Source organism: Synchiropus splendidus, chromosome 11 (assembly GCF_027744825.2).
Source record: "Synchiropus splendidus isolate RoL2022-P1 chromosome 11, RoL_Sspl_1.0, whole genome shotgun sequence".
NCBI lineage: Eukaryota > Metazoa > Chordata > Actinopteri > Syngnathiformes > Callionymidae > Synchiropus > Synchiropus splendidus.
The window spans coordinates 13,286,023-13,304,416 of NC_071344.1; the positions used below are offsets into that span (position 1 = coordinate 13,286,023).

The window sequence follows — 18,394 nt, forward strand, 5'->3', positions numbered from 1 at the left end:
TTGCAACTTATTAAATGGGCCAAAAAAAAAAACACAATATACGGTGAGAAATGAAAGATACATGCTAATGTGATAGTAACAGAACTACTTTGTAACTGAGACACTTTCTGTAGACTTCTGTAGACAAAAAGAATAACTGCATATTTTTTTTACCCGCACTTCACCAGCACATCCAGTATCCTGCATTACCATTTGAAGTATACAGAAATGCATGAATTGCACTGAGTCAAAAGGCCAGTTTGATTTAAAGGTGATGACAAACTGGGTATTGGATTTTCTCAGTACACAGTCAACTATTTACATAAATATGCGTCCATACTATGGGAGCAGAACAAAGTGGTCCTACTGCTGGAGATGTTTTTTTTTTTTTTGTACACAACAGTGTTAGTTATTTCCATGTGAAGCAGATACCATCTTGAGTTACGGACATGATTAATCTTCAAACATGGCGTTGCTTCCATTCCAAGGCATGCCATTTCCATATTGCAGGTTCAAAGGCCACATGCGGGTAGAAACGGCCTTAAATGTGCACTCCGCTCCTTTTCACAAATTATTCCATATGCAGCAGTAAATGAAAAAAAAACAACACATCTCCATCTTTTACTGAAGCGCTCTATATTGCCCACGCTGGTGTTTACATCCATCTGTGTGTGTAAACCACCGAGTGTCAAAGACGATGGCTTTTTTTGTTACTTCATTCCTTTATGCAAATGACAGAAATCTCATCAGCGCAGCAATATCAATTCAAGCAGCAGTTAGAAAATGCTCACACACACACGCACGCACGCACGCACGTGTCTGTCAGAAGTGAAGAAGCTTCCGTCTGGAATTAGAAATCCTGTGACCCTGTCAAACAGGTGTAACGTCAGCGCGTGCGCCTCCAACCTAATGACAGTTATTGCCACTAGTCATCACAGTTACCACAGACTCGGAGGACACCTTCCCTCCACCACTAAATGCAGAGAATGCGTGGGGCTATTGGATTAATGCCACCGCTGGGAGCAGGATCTAATTGTGAAAGGAGGATAAACACTTAGTCCAGGAGAGGAAACTGTGCAAATCAGACCCCTCCCCTGAGCCTCCAGGACGGAAATTGGTTTAAGGATGAGGAGCAGGCCTGCGTGCCAATGCAGAGGTCTCCTCCTCTCCAGCCGACCTCTGCCTCCTTCATCGCAGCGCAGCAGAAGAAATACAGCCCCTTGACGTCGCCGGCTTCACCTACCTGAGCTCATGAGTTTACAGTGTCAAGTTCATGAGACGGTTGACAATGCAGAACAGCACTCCACCATTGTATGGAGCTCAGGTGTCGGATGAATCATCGTAGCTCGGGTCCAAGTTGTTTTAAATGATGTGGGAATCATTCTCACTCAGGGGATCGAACAGTCGATCTGGCGCCGCACACTAGATTTAGGTGTTAGCTAATGATGGACTGGCCTTGGCTGGAGACCACAACACGCCACCAGGAGAACCTGAGCTCCACAAATCAGTTGAGCCACGAGTCAAAATCAAAGAGCCATCGAATGACAAGACGCAAATTATCACTCACAACCAATGTTCCCTCTAAACTGGGCAGGAAATATCTACTGTACGCAACAAAAATTCATCCTGAATTGAATAGAAATTACCGCAATTTCTGGACTACAAGGCTTCTCCCGTCAAGACATAAAACCTTACGACATTAGATCAACAAAATGAAGCGCTGACTGCGCTGTTTGACCGTGTGTGTCCTTGACCGGCAGTTTCCACAGGTCACAGGAGGTGTTTAAGACCGTCCGCCGAGTGACACCACCACATGCACAATGGGGCGAACAGCAACTAGAAGAGCTGCTGTTTGAAGTGAACTATTGGAGCTGGCTGATGATGCACTCGTGCTTGGTCAAAATGTGCACATGCGCTGAGTCAATTGGGTGGTGGAGTTACCCACAGGAGAGAGAAACGAGAGACAGAGAATGGTTGCAGCGCAGGTTTCAGACTACAATACACAGAGAGTACACACTAGTCAGGTGAGGAAACTAACAGAGTAGTCAGTGAAAGAAACCTGTCCCTTCTTCATTCTAGCCTGATCCACACAGCCTCACTGTTCCGTGACCAGCCGTCACAGAATACGGTGGCCTCCAGTGGACAAAATTCAGTCTCATAACAGACACATGCCTTATCAATCCATTTTAGATTAAATGTTTGTAAAAGTTGCTTGAGGTTCTTTGATATCCAGCGCCCTCAATGGTCTAATGTGCCTCCAATGACTAGAGTTAGTTTACTTACTGTATTAGAAGATTCTTTATATATAATATATATATGTGTGTGTGTGTGTGTGTGTGTGTGTGTGTGTGTGTGTAATTCAAAAACAATTGAATGCTTTTATTTTTTTAAATAAAAAATATATAAAATTTCACACATGTTCCATTCCTCAATGTGAATTAAACAAATTGTAAATAAATTTTTAAATATTTAAACGCTATGATAAACTATTACAGACACAGTCGACGACAGGTCACTCACAGTGGTCTGGGTGACTGCTCAGAGAGTTTGTGGGTTTGCTCAGACACATGAAAAATTTGACGGAATGTAGCTGACGACACATGGGTTCACCACATTATTTGCAAGGTAATAACATGAAGACAGTCTGGGAATAAAAAGTTAATGTTGGTGTCTTGGTCTGGACTGCACGCTCCGATCTCGGGTTAGGTGGTCCTCGACTACAGCACCATCGAGCGTCACCATCCTATCTAACAGTGTGTAAAGGTTGAGGTCAGGTCGCCTCACTAGGATTTGGAACTCAGGAGTAACACAATAGTGACAGCTCCATAGTCTTCAATCGTATATTAAGTGTGTGAGATTCAATATTCTAGGACACAGATTTGGCGAGTCAAGACCGACAGCTGCTCACAGGTCACCAAGCCTGCCACCCTTCCTCTTCACAAACACACAATACACACATGTATTGTAATAAGAACAACGATTTTAAGGGGGTAACCTGACAATGCAGTACAATACAATGTGGAAACAAGTTTATTGTTATGACGTCAATCCATTTAGACTTTCAGTTAAATGTCACAGACCAACAGAGGAATAAATCACTCCCTTAATCCACAAAACTCCAGTGTGCAAAAAGAAAAAGTTAGACTGCAAGTAAGCAAGTATTCAATATTGATATAAACAACTTAAAATAACAAGATAATATTAGACAAAGCATTGCGATATTTCATCAAAAATATTGATACAACATTGGGCAATATTTGAGTGCATCAGTGTGTTGTCTGGAAGCCCGAGTGTGCTCTGGTCTCGGGCACAGGTTAGGTGGGCTGTATGAAGGAAAGAGAAGTCGACAAATTTGCAACCTGCTCAAATGCGTGGAAATGGAATTCTCTCACTAAGTTCAGCCACGAGGCAGAGCCACGGTGGTCAAAGTCAGTTCACCAAAATAACACAAAGAAAGGCAATGGAACCGTGGTTTGACTGTCAGCATGGGGCCATGCCATGCTCCTTTCCTCCCAGTTAGAGACGGGCGATATGGACAAAAAAGTTATTGCGATAAATGTTGTAATTTATCAAGTTATCACGATAAATCCATTTTCATTATATTCCATGTGTTGGACACTACAGTTTTATGATGAAACTTATCAGTGGAGTTTGTCTCCAGCATCATTATTTGTTTATGTTTCAATATAATAGTTAACGTAAGTGTAGAGATGAGAAATTCAATGTTTCACGTCTCTGGTAGAAGCCGCTGGTGTCTGACAGACTGCTCTGCCAGCTTTATTTAGGGGTTAAATTGAGCCGTCTGTCTGCTGTTTCTCATGTCTCTCAATAGTTGACTTGAACTATGGACCACATTTCCTAGATGCTATTGAAGAAATATTAGAAATCATGGGAAGAAATAATCATATTCTATTCTCCAAATCATGATACAAACTGTCAGTCCATGTGTGATGAAAAACCTTTTCATAATTCTCTCTCCTAAAATGCCTGTTTTTCATTGCCTTATTGAAGATTTCACTAATACTTGGACCGAATTTGTTAATGGTCCCTAACTGACTTGTAGCATTAGCGCTGCCTGTGAGAGTGTGTCCGCGATCAGTGAACCCTAATGGGGACGTGGAACAGGACACTGCGGCCAATACCAGAGGGGAGCTCCGTCCAATATCCAACTATTTTCACCACAGTGTTTGGCCGAGGCGCCAGCGCAGAAGGAGACCTGCATGTGTTGATGTGAACCAAGGCAGATGACTGCGTCAGAGAACCTATGAGGACCACTCCATCTAATAAAATAAACAGGGATCCAGAGACTCAGAGTCGACCACTGTCATTATCAAAGGTTCTCTGGATTAAAAATCAGTTTCAAACTACGATGGTGAACCACAGTCCACCACACTGTCCACAACATGTGTCGGCTGTCAAACGCCGCAGAGCTGGAGAGCGCGGCGTGCCGTCACGGTCTGGCCATGTTCACGTGTGCAGGTCCAGTGCAGCAAGTAAGAAATCACACAGCTAATTCCAGATAGGTAACTCACCTCTTCACAGAGCACAGGAGGAGCGCGAGCGCGAGGTCAAGCCAAGTGGCAGCCTTCCCCGGACTCTGGGTCTCAGAGCACCGAGCCTTGGCACCATCACGCCTATAAAAACAGCCACCTCAAGACTCAGCAGTCGCAGTCAAACTCCCTCTGCACCCGGCCCACCAGCCGGGGGGAAATCATGGATTTATGAGGTGAAAATTGATAAAACGGTGTCCCGCACCACAGTGCTAATGACAGTGGCTTTAAAAAAGCAAAGCAAAGCCCCTCGGAGAACAATCGTCCAATTTAGCATGATAAGTGTGCGACTGTGCTACAGGCCTGACACAAATGGGCTGAAACACAAGTCAGCAACAACACCAGGCATTTTTCCCGCTGACCCCTGGGTCATTAATATTCGCCCCAATCCCCAGCTCGCAGCCTGTGGCGGGGGCTTCGGGGGCTCTCCAAACCTCTTACCTCTCCACAGTTGCTCGCAGAGCCATTACTAACATGGAGGAAATGTTAACCTTCTGCATGGAAGAACATGGGAGGTTTTGACGCCAGAAGGCCGTTTATTTGTGCCTTTTTAATTCTATTAAACCAACAACCGTCCACTGTGGCGCATCAGTGCTCTGCCTAATGAAGCTGGTGAATCAAACAACAGTTCACTTTCATTTGTGAACGTAGATGAGTGCGTTTGCTGTGGATGTGGGGATTTTGGCGGCGTGGAAGTCTTGCTCTCACCTGTCTCACAAACACAGCACAGTTTGAGTGTGAAGGCCAAAGAAGAGCCTACTGTTTGAACTGGGACGCCACACCTCAGAAGCACTTATTTGTTCCATTAGACTTCCGGGGATTAAAGCCCTGGATTATTGTCGGCTGCATCTGAAATAGGAGGTTTGGTCTCGACTGTTTAATAAACAGTTTCTGGTCAGTGGCCTCAGTTCAGCAAAAGAGTGGCTGTTTCATTCTTCTTTTAAATGAAGCCTGGATGAGTTTTACGTGTCTTCGTTCACAAACAAACGCAGGGGATACACTTTTACAGAGGAAATGAATTCATTTTATAGGATCATCTTCAAGAGTTTGACCATAAAAGGGGCAATGAAGTGCGTAACATCTGTGAGGATTCCGCCATCTTGGTGGATATTCCAAGACTGACAGCATCACTGAGGAAATCTGAGAAGACGTTTCTTCGCCATCAACAAAGTGAACTATGAACTATAAGAGCAGTTTTCAGACCATTCATTTATTTACAAGTTCAGCTGATGAATATTTCATCTCTTGTCACCTGTTTAGAAGGTTTGATGTCTTGGCAGTTCCATCTTTTCTGGAGTCATAAAAACAAGCCATGAGAACAGCACAAAGTGGGTCCAGCTGCTGTTGCCACTGGTGTTGTTTATGATGCGTCCAAACAAGCGCGGAGAGGGGATACTGGCAGGTAAACAGCTTTGGCAGAGTCCAAGTCACTGTCTGCCTCATCTGATCAACAATAAGCAAGTGATCATACATAAATATAATAGATAAATACATCTACTGCCTTCTTTGTGTTTGTGCTTAGGATATTACATATAAATATAGATTAAACTTCACTTGTTTCACACCAGTCAGAGAGGCAAATAGAGGTAAATCTAAAGATAGTACAGTACCTGGGTTCTCGACCACAATCCGATCCAGACGGCCGTTCGAGAAGCGATTTGTTTGAAATCTGAATCGATTTTTCCCATTACAATGAACGGTAAAGGAAATAATGCGTTCCAAGTCTTAAAACAGGCTTTTGTAGGAGTGAATGTAGAGTGTCTGCTGCAGGTGCGCTGTTCCTCTATGTGTGTGGCCGCTGCATGTGGGAGGGGTTGCCGAGTGAGTGAGGTCTCTCCAGAAGTGAAGAGGTGCCCGGTGCGTGTCCAGCTCTGAATGTGCGCTTCTGTGCAGTTTGGCTGTGACAAAGTCATAAACCAAGTAACGCTCTGTCCCAGACTCGCCTCATCCCTGTCCCAGCTCCAGCCCACAACAGGACATCAAACCCTGGAGTGGTCCAGCCTCGGAGGTGTGGAGAGCGAGCACCTTCCCTGTGACACTGTGACACAGGTTTTACACCTCAATAGGAAGAAAACACAGTCAGTAAATGTAGCTAACGGGACACGTCTGCATACAGAGGCTGCGTTATACACAATAACAAAGCGCGTTTATTGCTTCCTGTTGTCATGGCCTGTTGCTCCCCAGCAGCCTACATGAACACAGGCCTAGCTCTCTTCACCACCAGTGAGTGAAGCGGGGGCCTTGTGCACTCTATACACAAGTTAAATAATCCCAACCAGAATAAATGAGCTTTGAGGCGACGGCCTGATTCCGGTCAGCAAAGAGATGAAGTGGGAGAGTCATGTCCTACAGTTCAGGCTAATGAACACAAGTCGAAGCAAATGGATCATGTGGAGAGGCCACTGCCCAGGTGAGAGCGCGGCCACCCTCTGAGTCACAGCGTTCACTCTGAACATGATGAAAAACACACACACACACCACGTGAAAATACTTTTGATGTTGATCTGAAATATGACTCAAAACACAAATGATGGTGAAATAATGACGGGAAACCTTGCACGTGCATGAGTCTGGACACAACATGAGCAAGAATCAAAACTCAGTCAGTGAAAAATGCTCCGGAGGGTGGCTGAGGTCACCAGATGGAGGCCAGTCAGCGTCGCCACAAAATGATTCAGGGTCTCCTGATGTCATTCCAGAAGCAGATGCTTAAAAAAATGGTTCCACGACTGAGCCTGGAGGGACACCACAATAGTGTTGGAGCGGCTTTTCAGTCACTTAAAACCGCTTGTCAGTTTGTTAGGATTTAGCAACAGAACCAGAAAGGCCAACGTGGTCGCAGACAACAAGCAAAACAAACAAAGTGCATAGACAAGACAGTGCAGATGATCCTGGCTGGTGCAGTGGATGTCATCCCTCCTTCCTCCTCCTTTTTACACAACCTTCCACCACATCTTCCACGTCTGATAAATAGTAATAATAACACAGCCTGGAAAATGTGTCTCTTGTTGATGATGTCACGCAGTCATGTCAGGATCCTGGCAAAAATGGGACTTTACCCAGAGGTAGTTGAAGTCACTTGATGCAGTACCACATATGAATGGAGTAGAACAACCAGCAGCTACAGCAACTCCACCTCTACACTGCCATTTCCAGGCTACTGCTTTGATTTGGTCTCATAGCTTTTTACAGTACTCACATGATACTTTATACGCTCTGATTACAGAGGCATGACCTCACACTTGAAGGTGCAAATACAGTTTTGAAGATCAGTTTGGATCAGTCCTGCTATAGAACCTGCAGCGTGGTGCTGTCCTCACCAGTGCCTTCACTAACATTAACACATGAACTAGAGCAGGGGTGACCAGTGCCAGGCTCAGTGTTGCTGAAAAGAGCCACATGCTACAAACATCTCATCTGGACAGCTGGTCACGTGACTTAGCGGCAGTGTAGCGGTTAAAGCACATCACTGTGTGTCACACGGTTTCAGGTTTGCGTCCGGCGTATGTCACTCACATGGCCATTGAACGAGCGGCGAGGTTTATTGTTTATGTTTCAAAGTTAAACGCGAGTCAAAGTCTTTGAACAATATTGTGACATTTCTCATTTGGTGAAGAGCCGCATGAAACTGGGGAAAGAGCCGCATGAGGCTCGGGAGCAGGTAATCAACTTCCAGAGTAGCACTTCAGCCTCAATACTGGGGAAATGCAGTCCATATCCACAGATAGTTTTCCAAGAAACTCACAATAGCAGTGGCCTTGGGCCGAACACACAGAAGACGGAAACGTCCGGCACAACAAGAGGAAACTGCAGAAGCAAAGGATGAAAGACAGACATGGACAAGGGCAACGTTGGGTCGCGCTCATGCTCTTTAAAGGGAATTAACAATGACATGATTGCATTTGAAATGCTGTCTTCAGTAAATATCGAGCGTATATCCAGGCTGAGGAAGGAAATGGACCCATTAAATGTGCCCTGTGGAGATGATTGCCTCAGTTTGGTGTTGTTTTAGGCTTAAAGTGGAGCTGAAATCAGAGCGGCGCAAACCTCTCTACTGATCAAGGTAATGGCGAACAGCAGGACAGGCGATAAAGTCAGGGACTAAAAACAGCCAACGTGTTTACGCCCTCCTTTTAAGGAATGTTTGGTAAAGACATGGCGAAGTTGTGTCGTGTGGCTGAGAATGAGAGCTTCTCCAGCCCTGTCCAGGACCAGTTCCGCGGGGCGGCGGCTGTGGAGAGCAGAAAACTTTGCCCATGTATGTGTGAAAACACAGGGCTTGTCAGTGGTGTGGGCAGCAGCTTGGCTGGACTTGAGTCAAACACGTGCACCAGAGCTCGCACGCTGCCTCTGTGGCTGCCGGGCAGGAACGCAATACGACAGCTGAATTAACATGCATACATATCAGACCAGCAAACAGAAGATGTGCTGAGCACTTTAGAATGTGGCCGACTCTCAGTGACATCCGTTCATGATGGTGTGGCTCACCCTGCTGTTTCGGAGACACAGCACGTCGTGAGCCACACCACACTGCCACACGACCGGAGCCTGTTTCAAGTGTGAACGTGGACTTGAAACGTTTAGCATCCCTGCTTCAATCAACTAGTTAAAAAAAAGATGGATCCCCACCTCTTCCACCCTCTTGTTCTTGCACTCCATTTGAATTGAAGTACTAGACTACTTTACTGAGTCCCATTGACTTGACTGGTCCTTCAGCAGCCCTCTCTTTTATTCATCTGTCTGCGAACCTTCACGTCTCTTCTCTCCGCCTCATACTGTCCATCTCTTTTCCTTCCAACTTACTATGCTGTATGCTAACATCATGGTCCATGGAAACACATTCACCATTCACATCAAGCACAAATAAACTCTCTCTGTACACACAGCATCATATTTATATCATTCCATTTAGTATTCATCTAGCAGTGTGAGACGTTTTGCCTTTAATGTCTCAAGATTTCTCAAAACTCATACAACACAGGTGCAGGTCATTTGGCTCATCAATGCTCCTGACAGCGTTGACTCTGGGATATATCAAAAATAGAAAGGAAAAAATACTTGAAAACGTTACTCGGCTGTATGACTCCTGGTTTGCCTCGCACCTGCGACAGTGCAGAAAGGCCACATTCCTCGACTTCTTGATCAAACGGTGGGAATTAGCTTTGCTTCGCGATGGTTGTCGCTCCGTGTTTCGCACGAGTTTCAAACCAAACTCATCAGCATGTGGGGTCACTAAGTTTTCAGGTACGGAAGAAGATTCGGGCCAATGAAGAAAAAAATAATAATTGGCAGAATTCTGACTTTAAAGTGAGAATTCTGACTTTTTTTCTCAGAATTCTCACTTTAAAGTCAGAAATCTGAGAAAAAAAGTCAGAATTCTCACTTTAAAGTCAGTCTGAATAAAGTTTAGAGAATTCACACTTTACAGTCAGAATTCTGAGATTAAAGTCAGAATTCTGCCAACTATTTTTTCTTCACTAGCCCTAATCCTCTTCTGTATTCAGGAGAGAAGGAAGCGAACCGTGAAAGTGAAGCCCAGCGGAGGCGGTGAGGAAACTTGGGTGCTACTTCTGAATGAGCATGTGAAACACCTGTCGATCTCCTGACATCACATTAATAAACAGCGCTTTACTGTTGCCATTCAAATATACTGTTAAGCAGTTTTAAAAATGCAAATAAATGAAATATTGAACGCCAACTGTTTGTTTGTAGTGATGATGAACAAGGGAGCATAATTAATATTGTTTGTGAATGATATTGATGAAAAAAAAAGCGCAGTGAACAGGTTGAAAATCAGACGCAGTGCAAGGTCGAGTGTAGTGGTGTGAAGGCAGCTCCATCAGCACAGGAACCTGATCCGACCCTCATTTAAACTCCTCCACCTCAGAACCGTTGCCCATTCTTCTCAAGGCTTCAGAGTGTTTAATAATGCAGCTCCCACCTCTGTACATTAAACTGAAAAGTCGTATCTCTCACATTTACCATCAGTTAAAAAGACATCTACGGAATGAACCTCCATCCGGGTTTCTAAACCTCTTTTAAGTGTGAGTTCTTCTGAGTTTCTTTAGCAGCACCCGGAGGCTCAACCTTTTCAATTTGCCCGTCCAAATCCTCCCACTTTGATAATGGCATCTTGAGCCCTGTGATCCCGCATCCTCGACTGATCTGCAACCGTTTCCCTTATCTGTTATATAAAGAGTGTAAATGCATTCGACTCCCACCGAGCTGCGGACACCACTTCACCATTAACTTGTTCAAATGTTTATTCCACTGTCCCAGCGCTCCACTCCGCTTCCTGCAGGGGCTGAGCTGCTGAATTCACCCAGCAAGAAGGTACGCTGCAAACAAAAAGTGAAATAGGAAACTTGAAGTCATTTCTTGGCGCCTGGAGGGAAACTAGTCTCTTGTACAGCCTGTAGAAGTGGGACGCTGGAGCACTTCAGATCACTGGAATCTAATTCCAAACCCCTGAACACGGACAGATAGATGGAGAACAAAAGAAAGCACATAAGAAAAATTTGAGTTTTTTTTATTTTTATTAAGATTTAAAGCAGGCACATAGCTAACAGAGTCCCGTGCACCAACGCGTCGGCTCTCAAGAACAAAACTCCACAGCAAAGTAGTCGGATATCACTCCAGTTTTGGATCTAAACTCAGAAACAGAAACAAATAACCACAGAACACCCCGGAAAAAGACCGATTTCTACGCTCAAAATAAGCACATTTAGTGAAGCCGAAAAAGCTACACAGCCCAAAGTATCAAAGGTTTCTCTAGAGAGAAGGCTCTCGTTTTCATTTTAAAGCTTCGACACCAGCGGGTTTTTCCCTCTTTTCTGTGGAACATTAGTGTTAAAATCAGGTGCAGCAAAGACAAACAAATACTGATGCCACTGTATCCTTTTGGTCTGGCAACTCTACACCAACACACTTGGGGTGAGAAGGGGAAAAATGATCACGTTGAGTTTAGGCAGGAAGAGGAAAAAGTGGAATATTGCTTTCTCAAAGCAGGACAACATCATCACTCCCATTTCTACAGCACTTGAAACAAGGCAGGTACTGGATTTGCATAGATGATGAAGAGTTTGATGTTATTGTGAACGCGAGCGTAAAAAGATGATAAAGAATACAAAATTATCAAATATCTCTCAGAATTATTAGTCGGAACAACATCTATAAAAATATGGAAATATAAAAATGCCTCCGCCCGCTGGATATTCATTTCTGCCGAGTAACCGTTCACATTACTCCAGACAGAGACGAGGCAGAGCTGGAATATATGAAGCTGAAATGAAAGATTTTCAAATATGTTAAAACCTTTTTGCATCTGATATATAAGCTTGATCTCTCGATGACACACTCTAGATGCTGTCCATAGCCTTGAACTCGCTCAGCGCCTGGACAGGGTTGATGTGCTTCTTGTGGGACGACCTCTTGACTCGGTTGGTCTGGCCGTCGTCCTGCTTCTCCCTCTTGACCAGTGGCTTCTTCTCAGGTGCCTTCATCCTCCAGGAGATGGCCGGCATGTTCAGGGCCTCCATGCCTCGGTTCTTCTGGTACTTGGTGGACGCCACGTAGGAGGCCTTGACGGTGGACACCACCGTGTTCATCAGGTTCTTGGCTGCTTGAATGAGGGACATAGCCGAGTCCAACTGAAGAGAAAACATGACAAGTTGGAGCATCAGAATGTGACACTGCTGACGATGAAATGCATGAGCTAGAAAAATCCATCCATCAGTTTGGGACATGCAGCAAGCTTGCAGTCTAAACCACAGGTAAGGTGAAGAAGAATGCTCAAGTGGGACTTGCTCAGTTGGACCATTAGTTTGGATCCCGGCTCCTCACAGAAGAGCCAGCTCGGTTCAGCCTCGCATGACAGAACTACGCAGCGACCTCAGCAGAAGTCCATCAGTGCCCAAGGTATGCAAAGCCCTTTCCACTCATTGGATTTCTCAGCTGGGTGACAAAGGCGTAAACGGTAATTACAGTGAATACATTTAATTATTGCAGCCACACTGCCTCAGACTGTATCGTCATCTTCAGAGCCTCCAGCTTTTCCATCAACAGCGTCTTCCGCGGTGACATTGTGTCTTCGCTCCTGTCGTTTAGGATTATTTTTAGTAGCTGACGGCTGGATGACACTCATCTGCTGCTGCCAAGTCGAACGACGCAGCTCCAGGTTGCAAGATTGAGTCCCAGAGAACCGTTTAGCATGATGGTTCCATCAGCTTGCTCAAGGTGTTGTTTCATTCATAAACAGGAGAGATTTCTCCATGACAGACATATTTAGCAGAGGATAAAATATATCTATCACTTGTGGATGTCAGGAACAGTTGCCACAGTGGTGAGTTGAAGGCGTCCACCAGACAAGAAGGGCTTCAGTTCACAGCGGGAAGAATCCAGTTTTCTGGCCGTGTCGACGACCTTTCGCGTTTGTTGCCACACGAACCGATAGGAGGAATTTGGGAATACAGAAAAAAAGGTCATGCTAATTTAATACCCTCCATTTAATAGCCTCAGAGACACTTCAAGTGTCAAAAGCGTGGTCTCGTTTCAGCGCTGCCGAACAGCGGAAGGAATTCATTATTTCCGGCACGGAGCGGCAGCCTATTTAAATTAATTAGAGTGGCAACTAAGTAGTTAATTGATAGTCAAATGGGCCTGCAAACACCGCTGTTGTACAGTGACTCTTGAAGCAATGGAAACAAGGTTCTCCAACAATTGGCGGCCATTAATCTGTTTCAGGGAGAGCTTCATTATTTAACCGTGTTTCTTGGAACCTAAAGCTTTGGATAGAAGAGAAAACTGTTGAATTAACGGCGCCTTCTGACACTTCCTGTTGCATTATTCATTCAAACATTGCTCTGTGCTGCTGTGAATTCTGTGCGTGTCACTTCTCACAAACGATAGAGGCATCAATGTACAGACAACACTGCAGCTCAACTGTACTGGATAAAGTGCCACACTGGCAACTGCTGCCATTATTCCGTCAACAGTGTGTGGACGTCCCAATGTGAGAGAAAACCCCATTTCATACACCGACAACGCAACTTCTCTGAGAAACAATGAATTCATTCACTTAAATTCTCCAACAATTTGCCAAGGACCCAGATCGTAACTGAAAATGCGCGAAAACACCATCAGGTGAAAGAGAATGGGTCAAACCCTACTGCTAAAACAAATTCACTCGAGAAACAAATCACAGACTCTTACTGCACTTTAAACAGTAGTGGCAACTTGTAGCTCTGCACACTCCATCTACTTGGACTCATTCATGCTTCATGCATTCGATAATGAAGAGTGGACACTTACCCCTGACACGACCAGCTCCCCGCCCAGGTTCTGGACTTCAGCTTTGACTTTGCTGCAGATGTTGAGCTGATGGCAGTAGAGAGCAATGCGCTGCAGGTAGGCCAGCAGGTCCTGCTTGCAAGTGGAATCGGGACACTGAGGGGGGAAAAACAAATTGTTACTGAAAAAGTGATTTTTACTCGCCACTCAACTTCAATCTAAATATTGATGCAACTACTTCTCACAACATGAGGATGAGCCAGTGTGACAAGTGAGGCTGAGACACATTAGAGACAGGCTCCGAGCCAAAATGACAAACACCCACAACGTGGTAGATTAATAAATCATCCTCACCATGTGAGGCACTTGGACCTCAGACAAAGTTAGAAGTAAGCCAGCACTTGAGATGATCGCTCTCAGGTGGTGCCGATATACGAAAGGTGCGTCTCTGAAAAGCCTATTACAGGATTGTAGACAAACATTTGGGTAATACCAAGGATCCAATAAACCAGCTTGGCCTGGAACCAACATCTGACATCCGCAAAAGAGTGTGAGAGCACGAAACTGTGGCTAATCAAGACTCGGAAGATAACAAATGTTCCTTTACTTCATTAGCCATGTGCCAGAGGAGCACGGAACACCATTTGCAAAAAAGAAAACAGGTGTCTGCTTCTCTTCAGTGAAGACTTCTCAGCCATTAAATACAGGAACAAGTATGCTCAACATATGTGCTCTTTCTTCAAGCCAACTGCAGCAGCATACATTTCAGAGCCATTCAACTGCTGTGACTTTGTCTATATTGGTGTATATCTACTCTTTCACAGCTCCTCATCTTCAGGAATTGCAACTGCCAGGATGTCAATGTGACAAATCAATAATGACATCCACATTTTCTGTGAATAAACATTCTTTCAAGGAAAGTATGAGGTTCATGTTGAGGACATCTAGAGTGTGATATTGTAGTCAATCAGCGTGGACACAAGAGTAATGTCAGCATAATGGGGATGATTCAGAAGCAACAATAACAGTGAGCTATGAGTGACACAAACTCAGCACACGAGTGCCGCACTTGGACCAACCCACATTGTCCTGATCCTTTAATTTGCTAAACCAGTCTCAGCCTGTATCAAAAGTAGGCCACGGTGTAGAGGCTCCTCAAACTGCCAATGCAACATCAGAATTCTGAGCTCCGGATCTGATCAAATCACGCAGAGAAGGGTTGCAGTCTATGTAAACTGACATTTACAATGCAGACCCCAATGTAACAAGGCAAAAAGTACAGCTGGAAGTCAATAGGAAAGTGTCAGAAATATTCCAGCAGCCCATATTAGCAAGATTAACGTGACTCTAAAGGCCCCGAGGCAAAGAGATTATGAATTTACAGTTGTGTTTCTGCACTGATTCTATACCAAATGCAGCTGTTGGCGGAGCTGCATCGGTGGCTCAGTCACCATCACAGTGTCGGCTGGTCTGGTGTAACTTTGTGACATCACTATGTATGATAAGATCCGGCAGAATAAGAATTTCCATCAAAGCTACATGAAGACTAAAGTGAACAGTTGGCCAGACAAGCCATCAGATTTTGTACCGAATGCAGTCAGCATCATGACGCGGAACACAAGTAATAGTTTGTCTTTACAAGAAGGAAAAGGCTCCAACTGCTGTCAAACCAAACTAAATAAAATACAAATGCCAACGCGGACACAGGGTATGAACATGACGGTAAGGAAGGCTTCTCATCAAACCAAAGGTCACAAATCAAGATTTCCCTCAGTCGGGAGTCCTGTAAGACCAGTGAGAGAATAAGACTGTAAAAGCACACTCTTTTACAACGCTTGTCCATCCAGATTAACAAGAGATTGAGTTCATCTTAAGAAGGGCATGTCAGATTTGGCATTCAACTAAAGAGGGTTTGCAGTGATAGAACTTGAGGGAATGATGGCCATAAATAAGAGGACTTAACTGGTGTTAGAAAGAGGCGAGAATGTGAATATGGTTTTAGAAGGATGAACGTCGAGGAAGGAAAAGGTTAGTGTGGAATAATAGGACGATGGAGCCCGGAGCAGTGGGGACACAAATAAGGGGGCAGAAATCCAGCTGGGGATAAGAGATGTAGACAGGAGGATTGGACTGTGGTTGTGGGGTAGGTAAGTGAGAGAGAAAGCCAGTGTGCGCACAGACACTTGGAATAGCAAACGACTTGCGATGAGGCTGAATGCAGCAGCCATGCTAATGAGGGCTTGGAGGAGTATTCAGACAGCTAAGAGCAGGGCACTGTGAAAGCATCACTTGTGCTCATACTCGGCTGAGCTGCTGGCTTCACTCGGCACAGGAAACTGCAGGGCTACTGTGACATGTGAATATATAAGACGCACAAGCCAAGCAACAAAAACACCTCGGACTGTTTTGCTTACTGGAATAGCAGAGACATAAAAAGCAGTACTCTTGTAATCCCGGTCCTCCAGCATCTATCCAGGCTACAGTCGACACCTTATGCTTCATTGTTAACACTAACATAATGAGCATTAGCAGACGCTATATGAATCAGTGATTGTCAGAGCACCTCAGTGGTGCAGCGATTTTGGCAGCCTCCAGAGTAAAACAATCCATTTCCACTTCACAGAGCAAAACTTGCTGCTGTGCAGAAACAGAAAACGTGAGGCCTGGTTTTTCCTCCCTCTACTCCAACAGCCACTGTGGCCATTAGGAGCAATCATTGGCTTGCCCCACCCGCCCTGTTGGAGCACCGCGGTAAAATGTCCCTTAAGCCTGATGATACAGTCTCGTGTGTTTTGCACACACGGTGAGGGGTCCAGTAATTGAATGGGAATGTTAGCCCAGGAAAATTGACATTGGAGACTTCATCTGGGGCTGTTATTTCAAGGTAAACGAGCAGATCTGTCAGGGTCACCATCTTTGAAAAGGAGTCTGTGAGAGGAGGAGTCAAGGGTCCTGGTTAGATGTGAATCTAGTCTCTTTGAGCATCGCCGTTAAAAAAAAAAAAGATAAATACTACAACCTGCAATATCACAGTTTGCAAGCATTGCTATTAGCATTTAGCCATGACGTTTGAGTGCCACATAGAAACATGTACAGCATCGAACAATCAGGAAGGCATAAATGTCAGATAAAAAAATAATTTGTAACGCAGCAAAAAAAAAAAAAAGAATGCAGGAACCCACAGGCAAAACCTCTCTCGATTTATCTTAGGCGAGTGTCATCACCTTTGTAGCAATTACTATGGAAACAAATTGTCTTGTGTCAAATGGATCGCTTTTTTTTTTTACAAAGTATCAATATTTCTTATTATAAACTGTAATAATTCAAGGACACCTTACACTTTTATAACTAGGAAAAAGATGAAATAAAAGCATGGTAGAAGAAACTTGAGTTGGTGTTGTCAAAAAAAAAAAAAAATGCAGAGCAGAGCGAGAAGTTGCAAGTTGCACACAACAATTCACTGGGTTTTATTTCAAGTGAAGTCCCATCATTGAAATTCCATGAAGCTTCATTGAATTCCATTATCCAGGCACATGGCCACTGTGGTGCAAAAGCCCATCACTGACCTTTCTGGATGCATCACCCAGAGGAAACAATATCCAATAGTCACTGACACGGCAGCATTTTAATGCAAGAGCTGGGTACTTGTTAAATATTGGCAAGGTGCATTGGAGTTGAAGCTTTGCTCAGGACAAAATTGATCTATGCCATAAGTTTTGGGTGGGTCTGACGTTGTCCCCAGATGGAAAGCCCAATTCTATGTCGTACACAGACCTATATCAAACAGGCAATATTGCAGTTATTATTATGCAATTAAAAGTAAGAATGGGATTTAAAATGCAAGAAGTCAACATTTAGAATTGAGAAAACAAAAAAAAAATGAACGCAGAAACTGACATGAGATGATAATGAAATGAAAACATATGCTTCTTGATTCAGCCTACGTTAATTCTGCATTGGTTTGTTTAGCGGGGGAGTATCAGTACAGAAAAGAGGAATGTTTTTAGGAGACAGCTGCAGCATAATCAGACCTCCAGATCTATAACTAGTCTGCAGCATTCCTGGTGAGTCACTCAGCTTGAGTCTTTTGGAACACATTGCACTGGGCTGATTGCCACCAACCTCTGTGACCCGCTGACGAGCAGAAATCCGGGCTGGAGACATAAGGTGTGAACCATCGCACGTGCCCATGCGAGCTCAGCCTAAGAAGCAGCATCACAGCCTTGTTATGCTGCACTTTTTTAAATGTTTCTCTTGATGATGGCAGCATTTGCATCACGAGAGGAAGAACAGAATCCTTTCAGCATCCAGCACGTGTCAACTGACTCTTGCACCACGCACACTGAGGCGACCGGATAGTACTCTGCCCATTCATGTTCAATATTAGCAGAAGCCTGTTGAGGATAATTAACTGTGCCTAACAGCAGAGGCGACCTTAAGGACAATGAACCACTGGACAGCATCTTCCATCACACCTCTAAACAGCCACAGGGGCTTTGAAGGATTCACAAATCCATATTGCAGTGTATTAGCAGAGTGTGCGGACAACAGTGTGGTGGCAATAAACATTTAAAGGT

At 44.5% G+C, this 18,394-nt stretch overlaps 1 protein-coding gene across 3 annotated transcripts in view; it reads right to left on the reverse strand.

Moving 5' to 3' along the window:
- Positions 1-11,061: 11,061 nt before the first annotated feature.
- Positions 11,062-18,394, reverse strand: part of ctnna1 (catenin (cadherin-associated protein), alpha 1) — a 44,059-nt gene continuing 36,726 nt past the window's right edge. For all 3 annotated transcript variants that reach the window (XM_053880080.1, XM_053880081.1, XM_053880082.1), the window contains exons 17-18: positions 13,839-13,973; positions 11,062-12,178 (exon numbers count right to left, since the gene is read on the reverse strand). In XM_053880080.1, the coding sequence (XP_053736055.1) occupies positions 11,888-12,178; positions 13,839-13,973 (426 nt within the window). In that variant the 3' untranslated portion in view covers positions 11,062-11,887. The remainder of the gene's footprint in view (positions 12,179-13,838; positions 13,974-18,394) is intronic.